At 43.7% G+C, this 16,349-nt stretch overlaps 2 protein-coding genes across 2 annotated transcripts in view; one reads left to right on the top strand and one right to left on the bottom strand.

Moving 5' to 3' along the window:
* The window catches only part of SYN3 (synapsin III), a 234,639-nt gene that overhangs the window by 101,660 nt on the left and 116,630 nt on the right, over positions 1-16,349 (bottom strand). The window lies entirely within an intron of this gene.
* The window catches only part of TIMP3 (TIMP metallopeptidase inhibitor 3), a 37,423-nt gene that overhangs the window by 12,263 nt on the left and 8,811 nt on the right, over positions 1-16,349 (top strand). The window contains exon 2 of the mRNA XM_013180857.3: positions 12,448-12,530. Within this exon, the coding sequence (XP_013036311.1) occupies positions 12,448-12,530 (83 nt within the window). The remainder of the gene's footprint in view (positions 1-12,447; positions 12,531-16,349) is intronic.

Genomic DNA, 16,349 nt, shown 5'->3' with positions numbered 1-16,349 from the left:
GTTCAGTGTTCTTAACTCAAAGAGTTTCCCTTGGAGTAGTGGAAAATCAGAGCCAAGCAAGGCTTCTAAAACTCCAGGCTTAGACGTGTGCCTCGTGTGCGTGTGTGTACATCTTGCGGTTCAGTGATGACCCTGATGACTTCTTGAACTTCTAATGACAATGCAGCTGTCTGTTCATGGTGCTAATTAACCCCAAAGCTGATTCCTCCCTCCCCCTCGTTACCCGCTCAGTGAATGAGATGTGAAAACAAGAAGACGACTTTTCCCGTGCCCTTAGGGCTGTCTGAGCCTGGCAGCAGTGACCCTGCTTGAGTCGAACTGAAAGAGCTGCTGCGCAATGGCCCGTACTTCTTTTTAATGGGTTATTAAAATTCCACCTTCTCCCCCTCCCTCCAGTCCTGTTACAGTTTGGAGTGAAGGCACTTAGGGGAAAACAGCTGCAGGAATAACTTTTCCTCTTTCGGAAGGGCAGAGGCAGCTGTTCAGCTCCTAAGTCTGGGGATTCCGCTGCTACTTATGTAGGGCCTGATCCCACTCCGGCTGAAATTGGAGGCAGGATTCCCACTGGGTTCGGCAGGCAGTTGAAGGAAGCAGCTTCAGGAAGCAGCCTGCAATCAAACAATACTGCTTCAAAATGTTGGAAATGGCTAGAAAGCATAGAGAGAAGAGGAAGGCATTCGTTAGGGCTGACTTGCCTGCAGTCTCAAAGAACAAGCACTCAGCAGCCGAAAGCTTCACTTGAGGAGCAGGTTAAATTACCCTGTTTGCGGTGTCCTCAGTCATTTTTTAAAGACAGCTCTAGTACGTCTGCATTCGTTTACAGTCCGCTGTGTTGACAGGCTTTTATTGTTGCACTGAATTAAAGGACTTTCATGTTGGGTGCTCATTTTAGTTTAGATCCCCTTTGAGATAAGGGAGAGCGGGTTTACTTTCTGAAACGATGCCAGTTCCTGGCACCTGCAGCTCCTATTCGCAGGAATTTGTTATTTGCTGCTTTTGAGAAAGGAGGGTGGAAAATGGAAGTTACTCTTGCTTCTGTCGTTAGAGCTTCTTGTTGTCACCTCTGATTTACAGAGCGAAAGAGGAATCTGGACACGTGTTGGAGAGGGTTGGGATTTCTGTTTCGCAGAGAGTTGTTTTGAAATGGTGGAAATTCATTTAAAATGAAATGGGAGGGAAAACGAAAATATTAAAGTCTTCTGAACAGAATTTTCAGGAAAAAAGATTATTCTGATGCATCTGAAACTAATGTTTTGAAGGGTTAAGAGATGTCACATTAACATTTAGACTTCAAGAGAAATCAAAGAGAAATGCTGACTCAGGATGAAAATAGGTTTCATTTTTTTGAGGAGAAAAATAAATATTTTTGCTGAAGTTGATGCTTTCCTTAGAAATTTGTGACTTAAGTAAAACCACATTTCCTGACAGGAAAAAGCATTCCAGAAACATTCCTTCCAGTCCTATCCCTGATGATTTAACAGGAACAGCCACCCCTGCAGGAGATGGTGATTTTGATCAGGTTACATGCTACCCCTCAAGTCGGGAGGGATTCGGGGTCTTTAGTCCTCTGGGCTTCATCATTAGCTTTTCTGGATGCTGAGGATTCTCTTCAGTACACATCTACCCACCCTTCACTTGTTTTAGCCTTCGGCAATGGGTAGTTCTCTGTGGCTTTGCTGCATTAATGAACAAACAAGCTTGTGGCTGTGCTGCTTGCTGTCAGAGGACTGAGATGAGGCATTTCCCCTTACATTTGTGTTAGTTCCCTCCCTGTCAAGATGTTTAAACTTGCTTACACCTGTGTTCTGGGTGTGAGCTTCACCCAAGCTCTGCAAAGCTGGCTCCTGGGAGGTTGGTTCATGTTCATTACTTTGTTGAAATATAATGACTAACCATCCATGTCTTGTATATAGCATTTTGCCTTTCTTAAAAAAAAAAAAAAAAAGAAAAAAAAAGTGACAAGAACACCTAAGAACTGATACCAGAATGCAGGCTTAACTTGCCCAATTTGGAAATTAAATGGAAGATTTTGGTAAGAATACTTTATGAAGCTCTCAAACTCCAGTAGTACAGGTGAGCTAACTGACTGGTAGGTTAACTTCAATTAAACCACCATCAAGTTTGTATGGTCAGACTTGAACATTTCCACGTAAAAAGCACCAATCAACAATACTGACCAGGAACAGACCACTATGGGTCACTCTTGGATTTGTGCAAAAACAAACAAAAACCCCACAGTCAACAATTGCTGGTAGGACAGGCACTACTAACTATTCAGTGTGTTCTCTGCTTAAAGAAGTCTAGCCAAGAGCCGTATTGCATTATTTCACTGGGAACACCAGGATGTACATAAGTGTCAGGGTAGTAAGGTAGCATGTAAGTTCTGGAAATCTATTCTGCATTGGGCCCTTTGGGCTGTCCATGAACGTGAACTTTTGAAGAAAAATCCTTTTGATGAAGAAAGTTTGGGTAATAAAAGAACTAAATTACTGTTTCTCTATGTCGCCGTTTCTAAGGAGCAACTTTAGCCAGTCTGTCAGTAGGACAGTCAGGGATTTTCTGAGGAAACTACTTGAAGAACAAAGGTTGCTGGCCAGTGACTGCCTATCCTTTCTGCTGCCAGGCTCTGTGTCTGTGCACAGGGAAAATCCTGCCCCTTCAAAGCCAGAGGACATACAGTGTGCAATAATTACTATTCGTGTTGCTGTAAGCTTGTTGCTTACAGATGTTCGTAGACTTTCAACTCTTCTCATTACGTCTTTTCACGAGCTTCTCGTATCAGTCTCCTATTTATTTATTTATTTTTAATTCTTATTCCCCAATCGAATCATCACTGGGTATCTCTGGCCCTCGATGTCCCTCTGATGGTTGAAACTGAAGGTTGATGTTTAGGCACACAGTTAGGTTGGGGTACTTGATGGGATGCTGGCCAGGCGGGTGAGCTGGCCAGTGTGAAGTTTGCCCGGCTGGCGTCCTGAGAGCTATGCCCTAGGTCTTTAAATGGTGCTGAGACTTCAGGGCAGAATTCTTCATGTAGCTCAACTCAGAAATTTAATCAACAGTATTAGTGACTGCGGTTAGATAATGGACTTTAATAAAATGGGTAATTAATACATTTCTTAAGTGTCATGATAAACCAGAATTGTCATGGACACATCCAGTGGACCGTCTACAGAGGCTGTCAGCTTCTGAACAATTTACAGCACAACGGTGGGCAAAGGTACTGGCTGCTGACAGGAGAAATTACTTGAATGCAGGTTTAATTCCAGTGTCAGGCAGGCTTAATACTAGGTCCTGTAAGGTCTGGTGCAAATAGGAACAGCAGAGCAGCACATATAGGTCAGACCTGGTTAAATATGTATACCTCTTTGACATGGACAGCTGCTGACTCTATCAGTTCAATGCAAGTTTTCCAATGCAGGAAGGAATTGGCAGGTCCACCCAGTACCCTTGAAATCTATATGTGTTCCCAAACGGTTCTTCCTCCCTAGCTCCTACGTGCAAAATGGAGTGATCAGTGGCGTGCAGCATCCTCGCAGGGCCCTGGCACCCGTCCCGGCCGGGCGAGGTGCTGAAGGAAGGACTCCTCTGAAGTAAGTCGCTGAGGCTGGGAGTGTCCAGGCCTGTGGCTTTTGATACTCCCCGTTTTGAAATGTTTACGTACGCTGTCAGAGCCCCTCCATTTCTCATGCGCAGAAGAAAACTGCTTTCGGAAGGTCTTCTTTGCAGGACTCTTCTTCTTCCTCTTCTTCCTGTTGGCCCATTTGGATGAGAGCTCCCAGTGCATTCGTGGATAACATGGTGTGTTAAGGAAGACTAATAAATAGGCAGATTTGACTCAAGAATTTTCTACTGCCTCCTTGAAAAATACAGCGATTAAGCTTGTTAACTTCACATATCAAAGAAAGGAGACTTAACGCTAAAGAAACAAAGACATGCCAGTTCTACATATCCGGCTTTAGAGAGGTCTCACTGTTAAATGAAAAGCAAGGTAGCATCTACCAGGTGCAAGCCTTGGACATTCACTGTATATACAGTTGAGTGCTGGATGAGAGCATCATTTTCGCCCCTCTGTTGCCTTCTGATGTCTGTTGAGCAGCCTCTTGACTGCTTGGTGAAGATAGCAGTTTTGTTCTGAGAACCGGATATCAAACTGCAACACGACAGCTTGCAAAAGGAACGACCGTATCCCAGTAGAGCAACTTATCTACAGCGTTGCAGACTGAGGACTTTTCTTTCCTAGCAGAATTGAAACTTCTTCAAAAAAAATTGCAGTCAAAAAGAAAAAAAAATGGGAAAAAGCGGTGTATCTGCACTGTCTCTTCAGCTTCAAATCTCCTCACCGTCTACCTGTTTGAGGTACACATAAGAAAAACATCATTCACCTTCAGAAACAGGCATTGCATTTGAGGACTCTATGTTGCCCTTGCTTACGGTCAGCAGTACTTTATTCTTTAAGCGATGACCATGACCTTCAGGGAGCAAGAGTCTGCTCCATGTAACTCAGAACGGGTTTTCTGTGATTGTAGGTTCTTCAAAGTACCACACAGTCCATTTTAGTCACTGTAACACTTGCACTTGTAGTTTCTTCTCCTGATTGTGATCTGTGGAAATGCCTGATCAGCCTCACTTGCAACCATATCACTAAATCACAGCCAGAGGACACATTTTCTCCTTGCAAAGGCTGTTCCCCTAACGGTACTTCTTCAGGCAATTCATCTCTCCTCATGTGCTCCAATTTGCTTTCCATGTTACAGCTCACTTGATGGGTTGGGAAACGATCAATGCCAGATGCACATTCCTTTCAGGCAGTAAATGCTCCTGCAGCAGTAAGCCATGCACTCCAGCTCCTTGTTTCATTAAGATCGCATGTGGTTTCCATTTGCCCCTAATTGGTCTCACCTCAGCCCTGCCATATTCTCCGAGTGGAACACTAAGAGCTGTGGCTCCTTCGAACGCTTCCAAAGAGCTGTGAGAAACCAGAGCCTTACTTGTCTCAGCCTGGCTTCCCCTTGTCCTGTATGTACTTTGTCTCCAAGTACTTGATCCAGAAGTGAGGACTGAGTTAAATCTTGCTCTTGAAGTCTTATGTAGACCAAAAAGAAAAGGGAAAAGGTGCTTGAGTGAGTCATTACCTGATCAGCTTTGAGTCACATGCATATTATTTCTATCCATTGTTGTAAGCTGGCTCTGGAAGTGCTTTTGCATTGTTAGTTTCCTTTCAACACTGCCAACCTTGGCCAAAATCAGTTCTTTCTTTGCTAGTTGTCAGTGACACAAAATGAGGCAAAGTGCACTGTTGGGAGAACATCCCTTAGAGAGAAGTGAAGGTGATCTCTGCTGCACTCTGTTTGTCGGGCACTCCTGCTTCTTCCACTCCCATTGCTCTTTCTTTGTTCTGATACTCGACTACTGCCTTTTGCCTCTAGATTGAATTCATCTGTCAGTAACTAGTTAAATATTTAGGTGGGAAAAAAAGAAAAGCCTGCCAAAAAGGAGACAGAAACAGAAATGGCTAGTTTACAGGAGTGGCTTTGGTTCCTCTATATTTTGCCAGAAGATCCTGAAAGCTGTAGGCACGCTCATTCTGCAGCGTGCAGCAGCTCTGTTTGCTTACTTCTGTAGCAAACCTAGAATGTGTTGTTGACGCAAGCTGTGAGTTTAACTTAGCAATGCATGTAACTTTTATGACTCAACTAGCCATGCTCTGCCTGTTCTAGCTAATCTCTTGGTCCCGCCTGGCTTTCCTGAACTCAGTAGGTAGTAATAGCTAGTAACGACAGATTTTTTTATTTTTTTTCTGCCTTTAGCTTCTCTGTGTTTTAGCAAGAGGTATTTCCTGAAGCTGGTTTTGCTTGGCATAAAACGTACCATCTACACGTAGATTTTAAGGATTGTTCTTGTAAATGGGTGGAAACACATTTTAGATCCCTCTTCTCTTCCCTCTTCCTGTCGGTCTTTTCTCTGTCCTCAAAACAGTCTACCTGTGTATGATGGGAAAGCAAGGGAGCTGACAGGAGGAGTTGGGTGCAGGGGCAGTGCTGGGCAGCTGAGGAGTCATCAACCAAATCACGTATAGGAACCAAAATTAAATATCTAGATGATAATTTGCAGTTTCTTGTTTAAGACTCTCCTTTCTTTCTGTTCACGATATATTTCCAAGGCAGTACTGCTTGGGCTTCCATAGGGTGAGATGCACAATACAGAGAGGGAGTGAAATGCTTGCTACCTCAAAAAAGATGCCACCTCAGAATTTGTACCCAGTTAATAAGCTACAGGAGAACTGCCAAGCACAACCGAAATTCTGCTTGTTTCATGCAACCTTGCATCTTCAATCTGTGGTCTTGTTGGGAGGATTAGCCTTCTCCCACATAGGGAAAACCCTTCTAGAGCAGTTTATAACTTTTTTTTTGAAGTGATGGGAGGTCTGATGCAATGAATCTTGTGTGAAAGAGTGTATCATGCCTGTTTTGTGGTGTCGGAAGTAAGGCAATTCATTGTGTTGTGTGAACAGGCTCTCAGTGGCTAGTAAAGCTGCAGAATAGAAAGGAATACAAAACCTGCTTACTATTTAGCAACTGCAGTTATGATCAGTTAGTTCAGGTAGAACTTGGGCCTGGGTGAAGCCATTCAATTGCCTTCTGCTTTTTGGGGTGGGCTTCAAATAGCCTTGCAGTGCCACAGTTAGGGAATGTTTTCTGATCTGTAGGACGAAGGCCAAAAGTGGTTTGAAGGCCAATAGTTCTGGTCAGAAATTGGAGGGAAAGATATCTGTGTATCTCCCCTTCCTGTTTTTATTTATGTCAGTCAAAATGTTCCAGCAAGGTTGGTAGTTACTGAAGGAAGTACAAGTTCTTTCCACTGTGGTATTTTTTGTTGTGACTGACTGGTAGAAGCGGTTGGTGTTAAGAGGGTGCTCTTTCTCGGTCGGCGTTCCTCAGAGTGCGATGAAAAGCCAAAAGGTCAAGATTTGGGCTGTCAGTTGAGTAAGCTAATTGGGAACTAGTCGGTGAGGGGTATGAGAGGAAGGCAGCCAGCAGCAAACTGCTTACTTCACTACCTCTTTTTTTGGTTTTGTGATGAGCTTCTCCAGTGATGCTTTCCAGCAGCACTGCTGCCCTTGGCGTGTTCCAAGACAAAGCGAAAGAGGCTTTCATTGCTCTTGTGGCTTTGGCTGGAGGTCATGGCGGAACAAGGCAAGAGAAAGCTCCTCTGTCGTATCTTTTCATCATTCTTGGTCTTTGCAAGAAGCCTTCAAATTCAATACTCTGATTTGTAAAAGAATTCTCTTTTGGTTACATGGGAGGATGCGACTTTCAGTACAGACATATCAGACAGACTGGGGACTTGTATCTGTTTTTTTGCCCTTTCGTGACCCCCTGCTGGCATCAGCATTTCCCCCTCCATTCTGCTTTGCCATAAAAGTGGAGGAACGGGTGAGCGGGTGTTTTCCTGTCCCTCTTCCAGAGACAGCCCCACCCGCTGGCTTCTCATGCAAGCCTGCAACCACTAGGCAATTTAACAGGTCCCCAAGAGGCTGCATACAGCTGGGCCAGACTTCCAGTCCAAAGGACACAATCCACTTGTAGTTATGGGCCTCTGTTATTAGGGAGGCCAAGAGTGTTGGTAATGATTGCTAACAGATCAGCTGGGGTGTGGGAAAAGGAACAGAGCTTGTGTGAGAGAGGGAGAGCACGAGACAAACAGAGCAATTCTATCCTTTAAGCAGCACCAGCAGTATTTCCACAATGCTGGCAAATCTGTGTGTGACAGCACCCCGCCTTGGCCAGCTGACTGATAGCTCAGTAGGGTGCTAGGTGTGCATGGAAGTCTTAAACACACCCCCAGCCCTAGCCCCGCGTGATGTAAGCCCTGCAGCTTGTACAGCACCGTAAGGAGCTCTTGTGAGACGTGGCGAGTGGGAGAGCTGCTAGTAAGCTTGGGGAAAAGTTCTCAGGAACTTGCTCTTGGGAGTGGGCACGGGTCCTTGGATGGGTAAAATGGCAGCCTTCCTCCTTGGCATGTCCCACACTGAGTGTTGAGGTGGCGTTTCCAAGTACCCCATTCTGTTGGGGTTGGTTTTGCAGTCCAGCTCCTGCCGTAGCCAGTGGCCTCAGGCCGTAGCCAATGTTGAAGAACGGGCGGGGAGAATAACTTCTCCCCTATGTCTTCATTAGTAAACAGCAGGAATCCTCCAGATCCTTAATTTACTTAAGTGCAATGAACGTACATCTCAGCCAAACTTCTCACTTCAAAATACTCATATTGCACACCAGTAAAAGAAATCCATGAAACAATAACGAGATCATAGCAGATGTTTCTCTCCTGAGCTTTTCATGGTAATTGGTCACAAGGGAGATGGGTTTGGAGCAAATCCTGGTCTCTAAAGGCTGTATGCCTGCACTTAAAGCTGCTGTTCATGGATGACAACCAGCCAGCTTGAGAGAAAGCATCTGGTTCTCTTGGTGTGGTTGGGCGTACAACTGGGATTCGTGGTGTGAGCTTCCACACATACCACTGCCCTCTTGTTGATGGAAGGTGAGATTTGTGGTGGTGTCACCATCTAGTGGCTGACCCCGATAAAGGACACAGGCTTGGATGGAAAGAGAGTTGGTGCCTTTGCTTTTCACTTGGGGGAAAAAGAACTGCTAAGCTGCTGCTACTACATGTGGGGTAGCTGGTGGGTGCCTGGATGAAATGATTTTGTAAATACAAGTCTTTTCACCATACTGTTTCCTCAACCTGGCAAATGCTTGTCTTAATTTTGCACGGGTCCACTCCCCTCACATCAGTCATTGTCCAATTCTTCACAAAAAAACCCCACCCTCCGGTATCTCAGCTGTGAAGCTGGTGTCCTTACCTTTAGACCTATTCTTCCTATGAATCCTTGAGAAAATGGCCAAAGTAAGGCATAAAGTTAAGCAACCTTTGAGTGGATTTGGATGGGTGTGCATTTGGACAAGTAAAAGCGCACATAGGGCCTTTTTATCCTGTACCCATTCTCATTTGTTTGCCTTATCCAGTGTCATTTGGATAAGTATTTAGGTGATTTTTGTGTGTGTTTTGTGTATACATGCACACGTAGAGAGCTTCAACCGTGATATAGATGCCAGTGAAATACAAACTGTGAGCTGTTTGCACTACACTAGTCCAGTGGCAAATCTGAGCCATCTCCGTTTTTCTGAAGCATTAAGTCAGCTCTCATTTAAAAGGAGGGAAAAAAAGATAAATACATTGGCTATTTGTGATACATTGTTAGATGTATTTCTTGAATCCTCAACCAGAGCAGGTTGTAACTTTCATGACAGTTTTTTAGAATATCAATTAAATATCTGGTTTTCTTTCTCTCTGTTCATTCTCCCCCTCATTTTTTAAATTGTGTCAACTATGGAGAAGCAGCTTGTATGGTTTCTCCTCTTTGAATCACAGTATGGCTGCCACGCTTATCTTATCAAGATTTATATCCCCATCTAATTTAACTTTTCATAAATAATTACAAATCACTCGTGAGACCTTGCCAACTGCTCCAGTCCCACAAAGTGACCTGACCTGAAACCCCAAAGTACTGAGAAACATTCATCTCGGAGTATTTTTATAGGCAGTACATCAAAGGAATTGTGGTTTAAAAATATGCAGCTATTTTGGTGACCACTTGTGTGGGATAAAGTTTCCCATCAGTAACAGCAGGACTGTAATAGAGCTTCAGGGAGAAGGAAGGAGTTCAGGGGAGCAGTCACAGCACCTTGTGCCTTATTCTGTTGAAACAATGGGAGTCCCCAGAAGTAAAGAGTTGATTTCTTCAGTGTAGCAGGGACTAAACTTGCAGCAGAAATACTGTGAGTTTCCAATGCTTTGCAGAGAGTGAACAAGTCCTTTGACAAGTATGCATGGCCCCTGCTGAGTTAGGAGCAATGTCCTTTGACCAGGTGCGAAGAGTGGCCCAGCAGTGTAACTGGTGAACAGCAGTCTGAATGCGCAAAGATGGGAACTGAGAGACACGTGGCTGCAGATCTGCAGCTGGGAGCTCTGGGCAGTCCTGTCTGGCCAGCATTTCTCTCCATTTACCCAGATGTGTCTGATCCGTAAGGGGCAGGAATTCAGCCTCACGAAATACAGCGAGTAGACTTAAGCTGGAGCATCCTTTGCTCCTTGGCTGACTTTTCCTTTAATAGGGGAAAAATGATGCAGGGTGGGTTCCTTGTTGCTTCCAGGCTTTTTGGTAGAGGAAGGAACTTACTTAGAAAGTTTATCATTTGCATGATAAAGGCAACAGCTCTGAGATATAGAGGGCTTGACCCATTTACTTAAAAGCTTGAAGCAATAGCCCACACTAAGGTTCTATTTACTAACCTTACTGGGGAGTAATCATCTGAAGAGACAGGGATTTCTTAGTCTAGTCACAGATCCTTCCACCTGTCTGCAAGGGTGGCATTAGCTGAAACTGGGATGCTGTTACGTGCAGGTGAAGATGCATATTTCGAATCTCTGGTCCTTTGGTGAAGCTGCTGATTAGTCTATAAATCAAAGCTGCCTTCATTCTGAAGTGGCTGCACTACTTTAACCAGGCAGTTAAAGGGCTGCCAAGCTAGCAGCTAAGTTCGTGAAGAAAATGGATTTTTAGGTGTTTTGTCAGTAACTGGGAACGTGATTGTCATCTTTGATGCTAATCATGTTCTGGTTTGAAAACCCTAGTGTTTTGCAAAATTGCTTTTTAGTATATTTGTTGTCATTGTCAATTAGTTACAAGATTCCATTGCTGATTTCAGATGGGTCAGGCAAACGCCAGTTTTTTCAATTTCAGTATGTCAGGTATGCCACAGATGAAGATAAGACCTTTGACACCCTTGCTATGGACTCCATTATTAGTGAAGTGCCCTGGAATTCACAAAGCTTTAAAGAAATTGTGTTCTTTTTCATTGACTCTTAAGCTGTCTGGTTTCTGTAGCTTTGCTAGCAGTGGTGGCTGCAGGCAACAAATAGAAGAATCTTTTTAAAACATATTTACTGTCCTGAAGGACATGCTTCAGTGCAGCTATGAAATTTTGAAGAAGGGAGTAAATTGAAGTCTGAGCAAGTTGTTAAATAGTGGAATCAATAAAAGTGTACAAATCATATGCTTTACTGCCATTGGATAATAGAAGTTTGAAAAAATTTAAGAAAGAATTTTGGCACTCAATAAACAGAAGTTTTGCTGGACCTTTGAATCAAAGCCAGCAGGACTGTCTTACAAAGTTTAAAGTTTATTTGAGAAATCTGGCTGAGGCACAGAATACAAATTGTAGCAGAGTGAGTTTGTCTTCATTTTTCTTGATTAGTGGAATTTTGACTTCCTTTTTTTTGTTTGTTTAAGTGGCTTTTGGGGTACAGGGTTTTCTAATGGCGATCCTTATACCTCTCAGGACTGGTCTTGTCAAATCTCACTTTCTTAAGCCCTTGTAAAAAGCCACTTCTGGTGCTTTTATAATGTGATATGATTGTTCTAGAGTAGTGGGCTTTAGCTGAATAATTCCTGCGCTGTTGCTAAGCTTTGCTTTCCTACTGAGATAAGCAGGTGATTGTAGATTTTTTTTTTTTTTTGGAAGAAGAAGAGGTTATATAAAACAGTAATTCTTGTAGAATACATGAAAAATACAAGAGCAGGAAAACTCTTCATGAAGCACTGGCTGTAAGCTACCTGCTAGATTCATTTGAGACACCTCAAGGTCCTTATCTGTGATGGCTGAGTCTCAATTGGTGTTGCTGTGGTGCATCTGTAGCACAGTGGAGATACTGGTGTCAGGTTGGATTCAAGATGTGGTCAGCTCTAGTTTGTCCTCCACGTGTCTTCTGACTGGCCTGGCTGCTTTTGCTGCGGACTTGCTGGTTGCTGAACAATCTGTTTTAACATGGTAGTCATTTGTTCAAGGGAGCTGTTTGTTGGGAGCTGTGGTATCTCAAAGCTGGCTGCTGTAGTGAAGCACCAGATATGGGACATTCCAGTGTGCTCTTGTGGTTATTGGGAAACAGAAGCTGCATGGGGCACTGATACTGCAGTTTAAAAGTAGTGCCTTGTGGAACATCTTTCTTTATGTTGAGACTTAAGGCTTTCAATACAAATTACATCCCACTGGCTCGGTGCAAAGATTTTGCCTTGCCTTGGTCCCAGCCATAGTCTGTTTGTCTGGTTTCAGTGGGGTTTCAACACAAATAATGCTTGTTCTTAGTATGCACAAATAACTGGATTTCCTCTAAATAAATACTTTCTTTGGCATCACATTTTACATGCCTCTGTTGTGTGAGATTTTTAGAACAAATTGAGAGGAAGGTTGGCCTGGAGTTTTTATTTTCCAGAGTAAGTTACCTAAGTGGCTTTTTTGAAGTGGAGGGTCTAGCCTAAATCTTGTGAGGGTTTTTGTATCTCACTGTAAAGTTATTTATAATTTGTTGTATTTTACTCTCTCATGGCAGTGATCCGAGCTAAAGTTGTGGGGAAGAAGCTCATGAAAGATGGACCATTCGGAACAATGCGATACACAGTCAAGCAGATGAAGGTATGTTTGCAGACTTTTCACATAGATTTTCAGATACGATAATGATTCTAGTTAACATGTAATAACATACAAAGATTGCATATTTAAAATAAGAGCACCTCAACTTTTCTTTTGGTCAGTCAAAATGGAAGGTAACCAGCAATTGGTAGAAGTTTGTCTGGAGAGTGGAAAGGAGCAGGAAGAGGTCATCCTGACATACAGTGCTGAATACCTGAATTCCTCCTTTATTTTTAACGTTTCTGGTAGTAGAGGATGACAAATGGGCCACTCTAGGTACTGGAGTCATGTTTGTGTTCAACATACACAGTGTTAGGCTATGGAAATCCAAGTTTTTCCATGCAGTGCTTTCATTAAGTTCAAGATGTGGTGCTGGGGTGTCTGCCAGCCTTGGGAAAGTGTTCTTTCATCTCTTCTTGCCTTGCACTCCTTGTGACCACCAGTTAGCATGATAGCATTTTTTCCACATACAGAACAAAGGAAACTCATATAGTAAAGATTTTTATAAAAAGCTAAAGCAAACACTGTAGCTTTCAGAGATCATCAGGTTGGAAGAGCTATGAACTATTGACTCTTTGGGTGAAAAGAGGTAGGTCTCCTACCCTAGTTCTTGGTTTCTCTGATGCTTCTCTTCAGAGCCCTGATTTCTTTGGTGTACAAACTGCATTCAACCTGCTGCTTTGGACGTTTTCTTGAACTGCCCCCTTGTTATGTAATGCTAAAAATCAGCCCTACGTTGTTTTTCTTGGCTATGCAATTCCAGTCATAAGACTGGTTTATGTCTTGGAAAAAAAAAAAAAAAGGAAAGGGAATGGAAAAGCTTGGCAGACACTGAAGAAATCTGAAACATATTAGACAAAGTAAAGGTTCAGAAAAAAACAGTTGCTTGCCTCATAACAGTAACTCTCTTTATAAGGCAGTTTATAGCTAAGCAACAAAGCTGGGAGGAGGAGAGGCAAAGCCTGTTTCATAAACTATCGCAAAACCGCACACGTGGCCAAATCTGGTCCTGGCATGGCTCTCCCACTAGAGTGGAATGCTTCCACTTTGCATAAGAGAGGTGATGGACTTACTAATGTCCTTTATCTTAAAAAAATCTTTTTAAGATTCAAAAGGAAATATAGATTTCATTAACTTGTATTTGTTTAAAAAAAGAAAACCAATGGGTTTTGTCAGTAGCAGCACGACAATGCTGCCACTCCATTTTTTTGACAGATGTCCCTGGCTTCACCAGGCTTGGAGCACTCTGTGCTGCTCTTGTTCAGCTTTGTCACCGTCCAGCTCAGCTGGTGTACTTCACTTCACAATACTACTCAGCATCAACAGGCTGCAATGGCTTCATCCATTATTCTTTTCTTGATTTCATCTCCATCTGCCCAGGACCCCTCCTTTCCCTCCTGCTCGGTTTGGTGCTTCCTTTCTAACATAGGGCTAATGGACAGGGTGCAGTGATCATCTAGAGTAACAGTAGCCCTCAAAGTGAACTACTATCCTGTGTTATGTTACTGCTCCTCTGTTTAAGCACAGAGATTTCAGATGTAAAGCACTTGCTGTGCAGGGGAGTGAACAAAATAGCTTTTCCTCCAGACCCCTCAAGGACCCCCAATTTTCCTTCCATTTTTGTCTAAGGAACAAGGTCAGCACAGCACTCTCCAGCTCTCTGAAGGTCAGATGACATTCATGATATCAGACAGCCAAGCATGCAAGTGAGAGAAGGGAAACAAATATGGCTCAGGAACTGAATGACTTCAAGTGCTTATTTCCCAGAAAAATGCGTAATCTGTCGTCAGATACTGGTCTAGCACTAGCAGAACTTACAGCTCCCTCAGAATTCAACCCAAATGGTTGATGTTCCACTGCCAGAACAAGAAAGGTGGTCCATCTTTGTGTAATGGAGTTGACCCTGGGAAGAGGCATGCTGACATTCCTGTGAACCTGATTAAAAGGTTGTCAGAGGATGAAACACTGTAGCTGTTACGAGTTGAGCTTAAAAAAAAAAAAAAAAAAAAGGCTTCTCTGTGTCTGTTGGCAAGGGGAAGAGCACAAGCCCAGGCAAGGTGACCATGTTGCATGGAGCAGCAACCACTCTCCTCTCACCAGACACCATAGTGTCAATCTTTAAAGAAGACATCGGAGCCTGTCCTGGCTGTTTTCCTTGAGTTAGTCTGCATCACAGGCCCAGAGTGTTTACAGCAGAGACTGCAGTAATCCATAAATTCCTCACGCCAAGACCACAAGAGAACAATTGCCTTTTTTTCAGGAGATGTCCCACAGCATTTTGTTGGAAAGCTACATGTCCAGCAAAGGCAAGAGTGATTTTAAAGGGGAGATTGTATGTTGGTCAGACTGCCTCTGCTGGCATGTGGTGTCCTACCACGTAAACGGTGGGTTGGTGAGATGTTGCCTTGCACATTTAACCGTGACCTTTGGCAGGAAGGAACCTGAAGCAGTCAAAGTGCTCAGTGGAGCTGGAATGTCCCAGGGACATAGTTCCTGATAAACAAACAAACCAAGTGCCTTCTCTGAAACCCTGCTGCCTTTCTGCTGAGCTTAGGGGATTCAGCATAAAGAGAGATTCGGCTTCGTGCAGTGGGGGAGCTCAGAGTGACGCAGCACATCTTTCCCTTGCTCACCCCAGTGATAGCTGACTGTCCTCCTGCTGAAAAGAAAACTATGGCTCCGCACAGCTGCATGGGAACAGCTCTGAAGATAAAACTAACATGTCAGTGTTTTTTGGCCACCTATAAACCCGCCTGCACCTGCGGATGAAAAATAAACACGCCTTTTAGTCTAGCAGCATGCACTGAATTGACTTTGAAGAGCATTGAGAGCCTTAAAAGGCAGCAAACTATCTCTGTATTTCTTCCGTGGGCTCCTTGAGCTTGCTGTGGCCGATTCTTGCTCCTGCTTACACCGCTGAACTTACTGCTGAATTTCGTAACTAAAATAGATTGGGGCCTAGGTAAGAGCATAAGGTCAGCCCATAGCCCTGAAAAGGCCCTGTGCTTTTTCAAGTACTCCCGTCGTTGCTTTCTCAAATAATTTAAGAATAATTTAAGAATATTTCAAATCTCAAATAATATAAGAATATTTCAAGATTGTGTGTCAGAGGTCTGCACAGGACTGATCTAACCCATGCATGTTCTGCAGTGCACTCTGAGCGTGGCCCAAAGCTATTTCAGGCAACTGCAAGAGAAACAAGGAGACAGGATGTTTCTGCTCCATGTGCACGCACAGCCCTGGTTGACCATGGCAACGCTCAGCACAGGCTGCCAAAAGCAAGGAGGCTTTCTTTGGTTTGTTGCTAGTCTGTAAAGGGAGTCTTTAGGGGTGAGCCTTAAAGGGGTGAAACCTGATAGGCACAAGAGGAAAGAAGTAGGGTGGGATTAAAGTTTAATTTTAGACAGACTAAAATGAGGTGTTGAGTCTTCCCTGCACTCTTGATTGTCAATGGAGAGGGATAGGACCCGCCAAAGTGTAATTCAGCCTAATAGTTGTAGAGTTGTGTTTTTTTTTTAGGGTGGGCTGAGTTGTTATGGAATTGCCTTTCCTTGGCATTTGACAAGAGAGGGATGTCTACTTCACATGAAACACCTAAATTTTAAGGAGCTGAAGTTAGGCAAGATGACTGGAAGCCATGGCATCTGGTGTGACCTTGCATGGGAGGGATGGAGGGAGGAACATCGTGTCACAGGGAGAAGTTACTCATGCAGCAGGAACCACTACAGTATTTGCACGTGCGTTTCTGAGGCAGCAAGGGGGCTGCGAAGGGGAATGCTGACACAGCTGGAAATAGAGCAGCACTAGCAGGCAACAGCACGT

This window comes from Anser cygnoides, chromosome 1 (genome assembly GCF_040182565.1).
Source record: "Anser cygnoides isolate HZ-2024a breed goose chromosome 1, Taihu_goose_T2T_genome, whole genome shotgun sequence".
Lineage (NCBI taxonomy): Eukaryota > Metazoa > Chordata > Aves > Anseriformes > Anatidae > Anser > Anser cygnoides.
The sequence above is the reverse complement of the archived record's forward strand: the minus strand, read 5'-3'. Positions and strand labels throughout refer to the sequence as shown.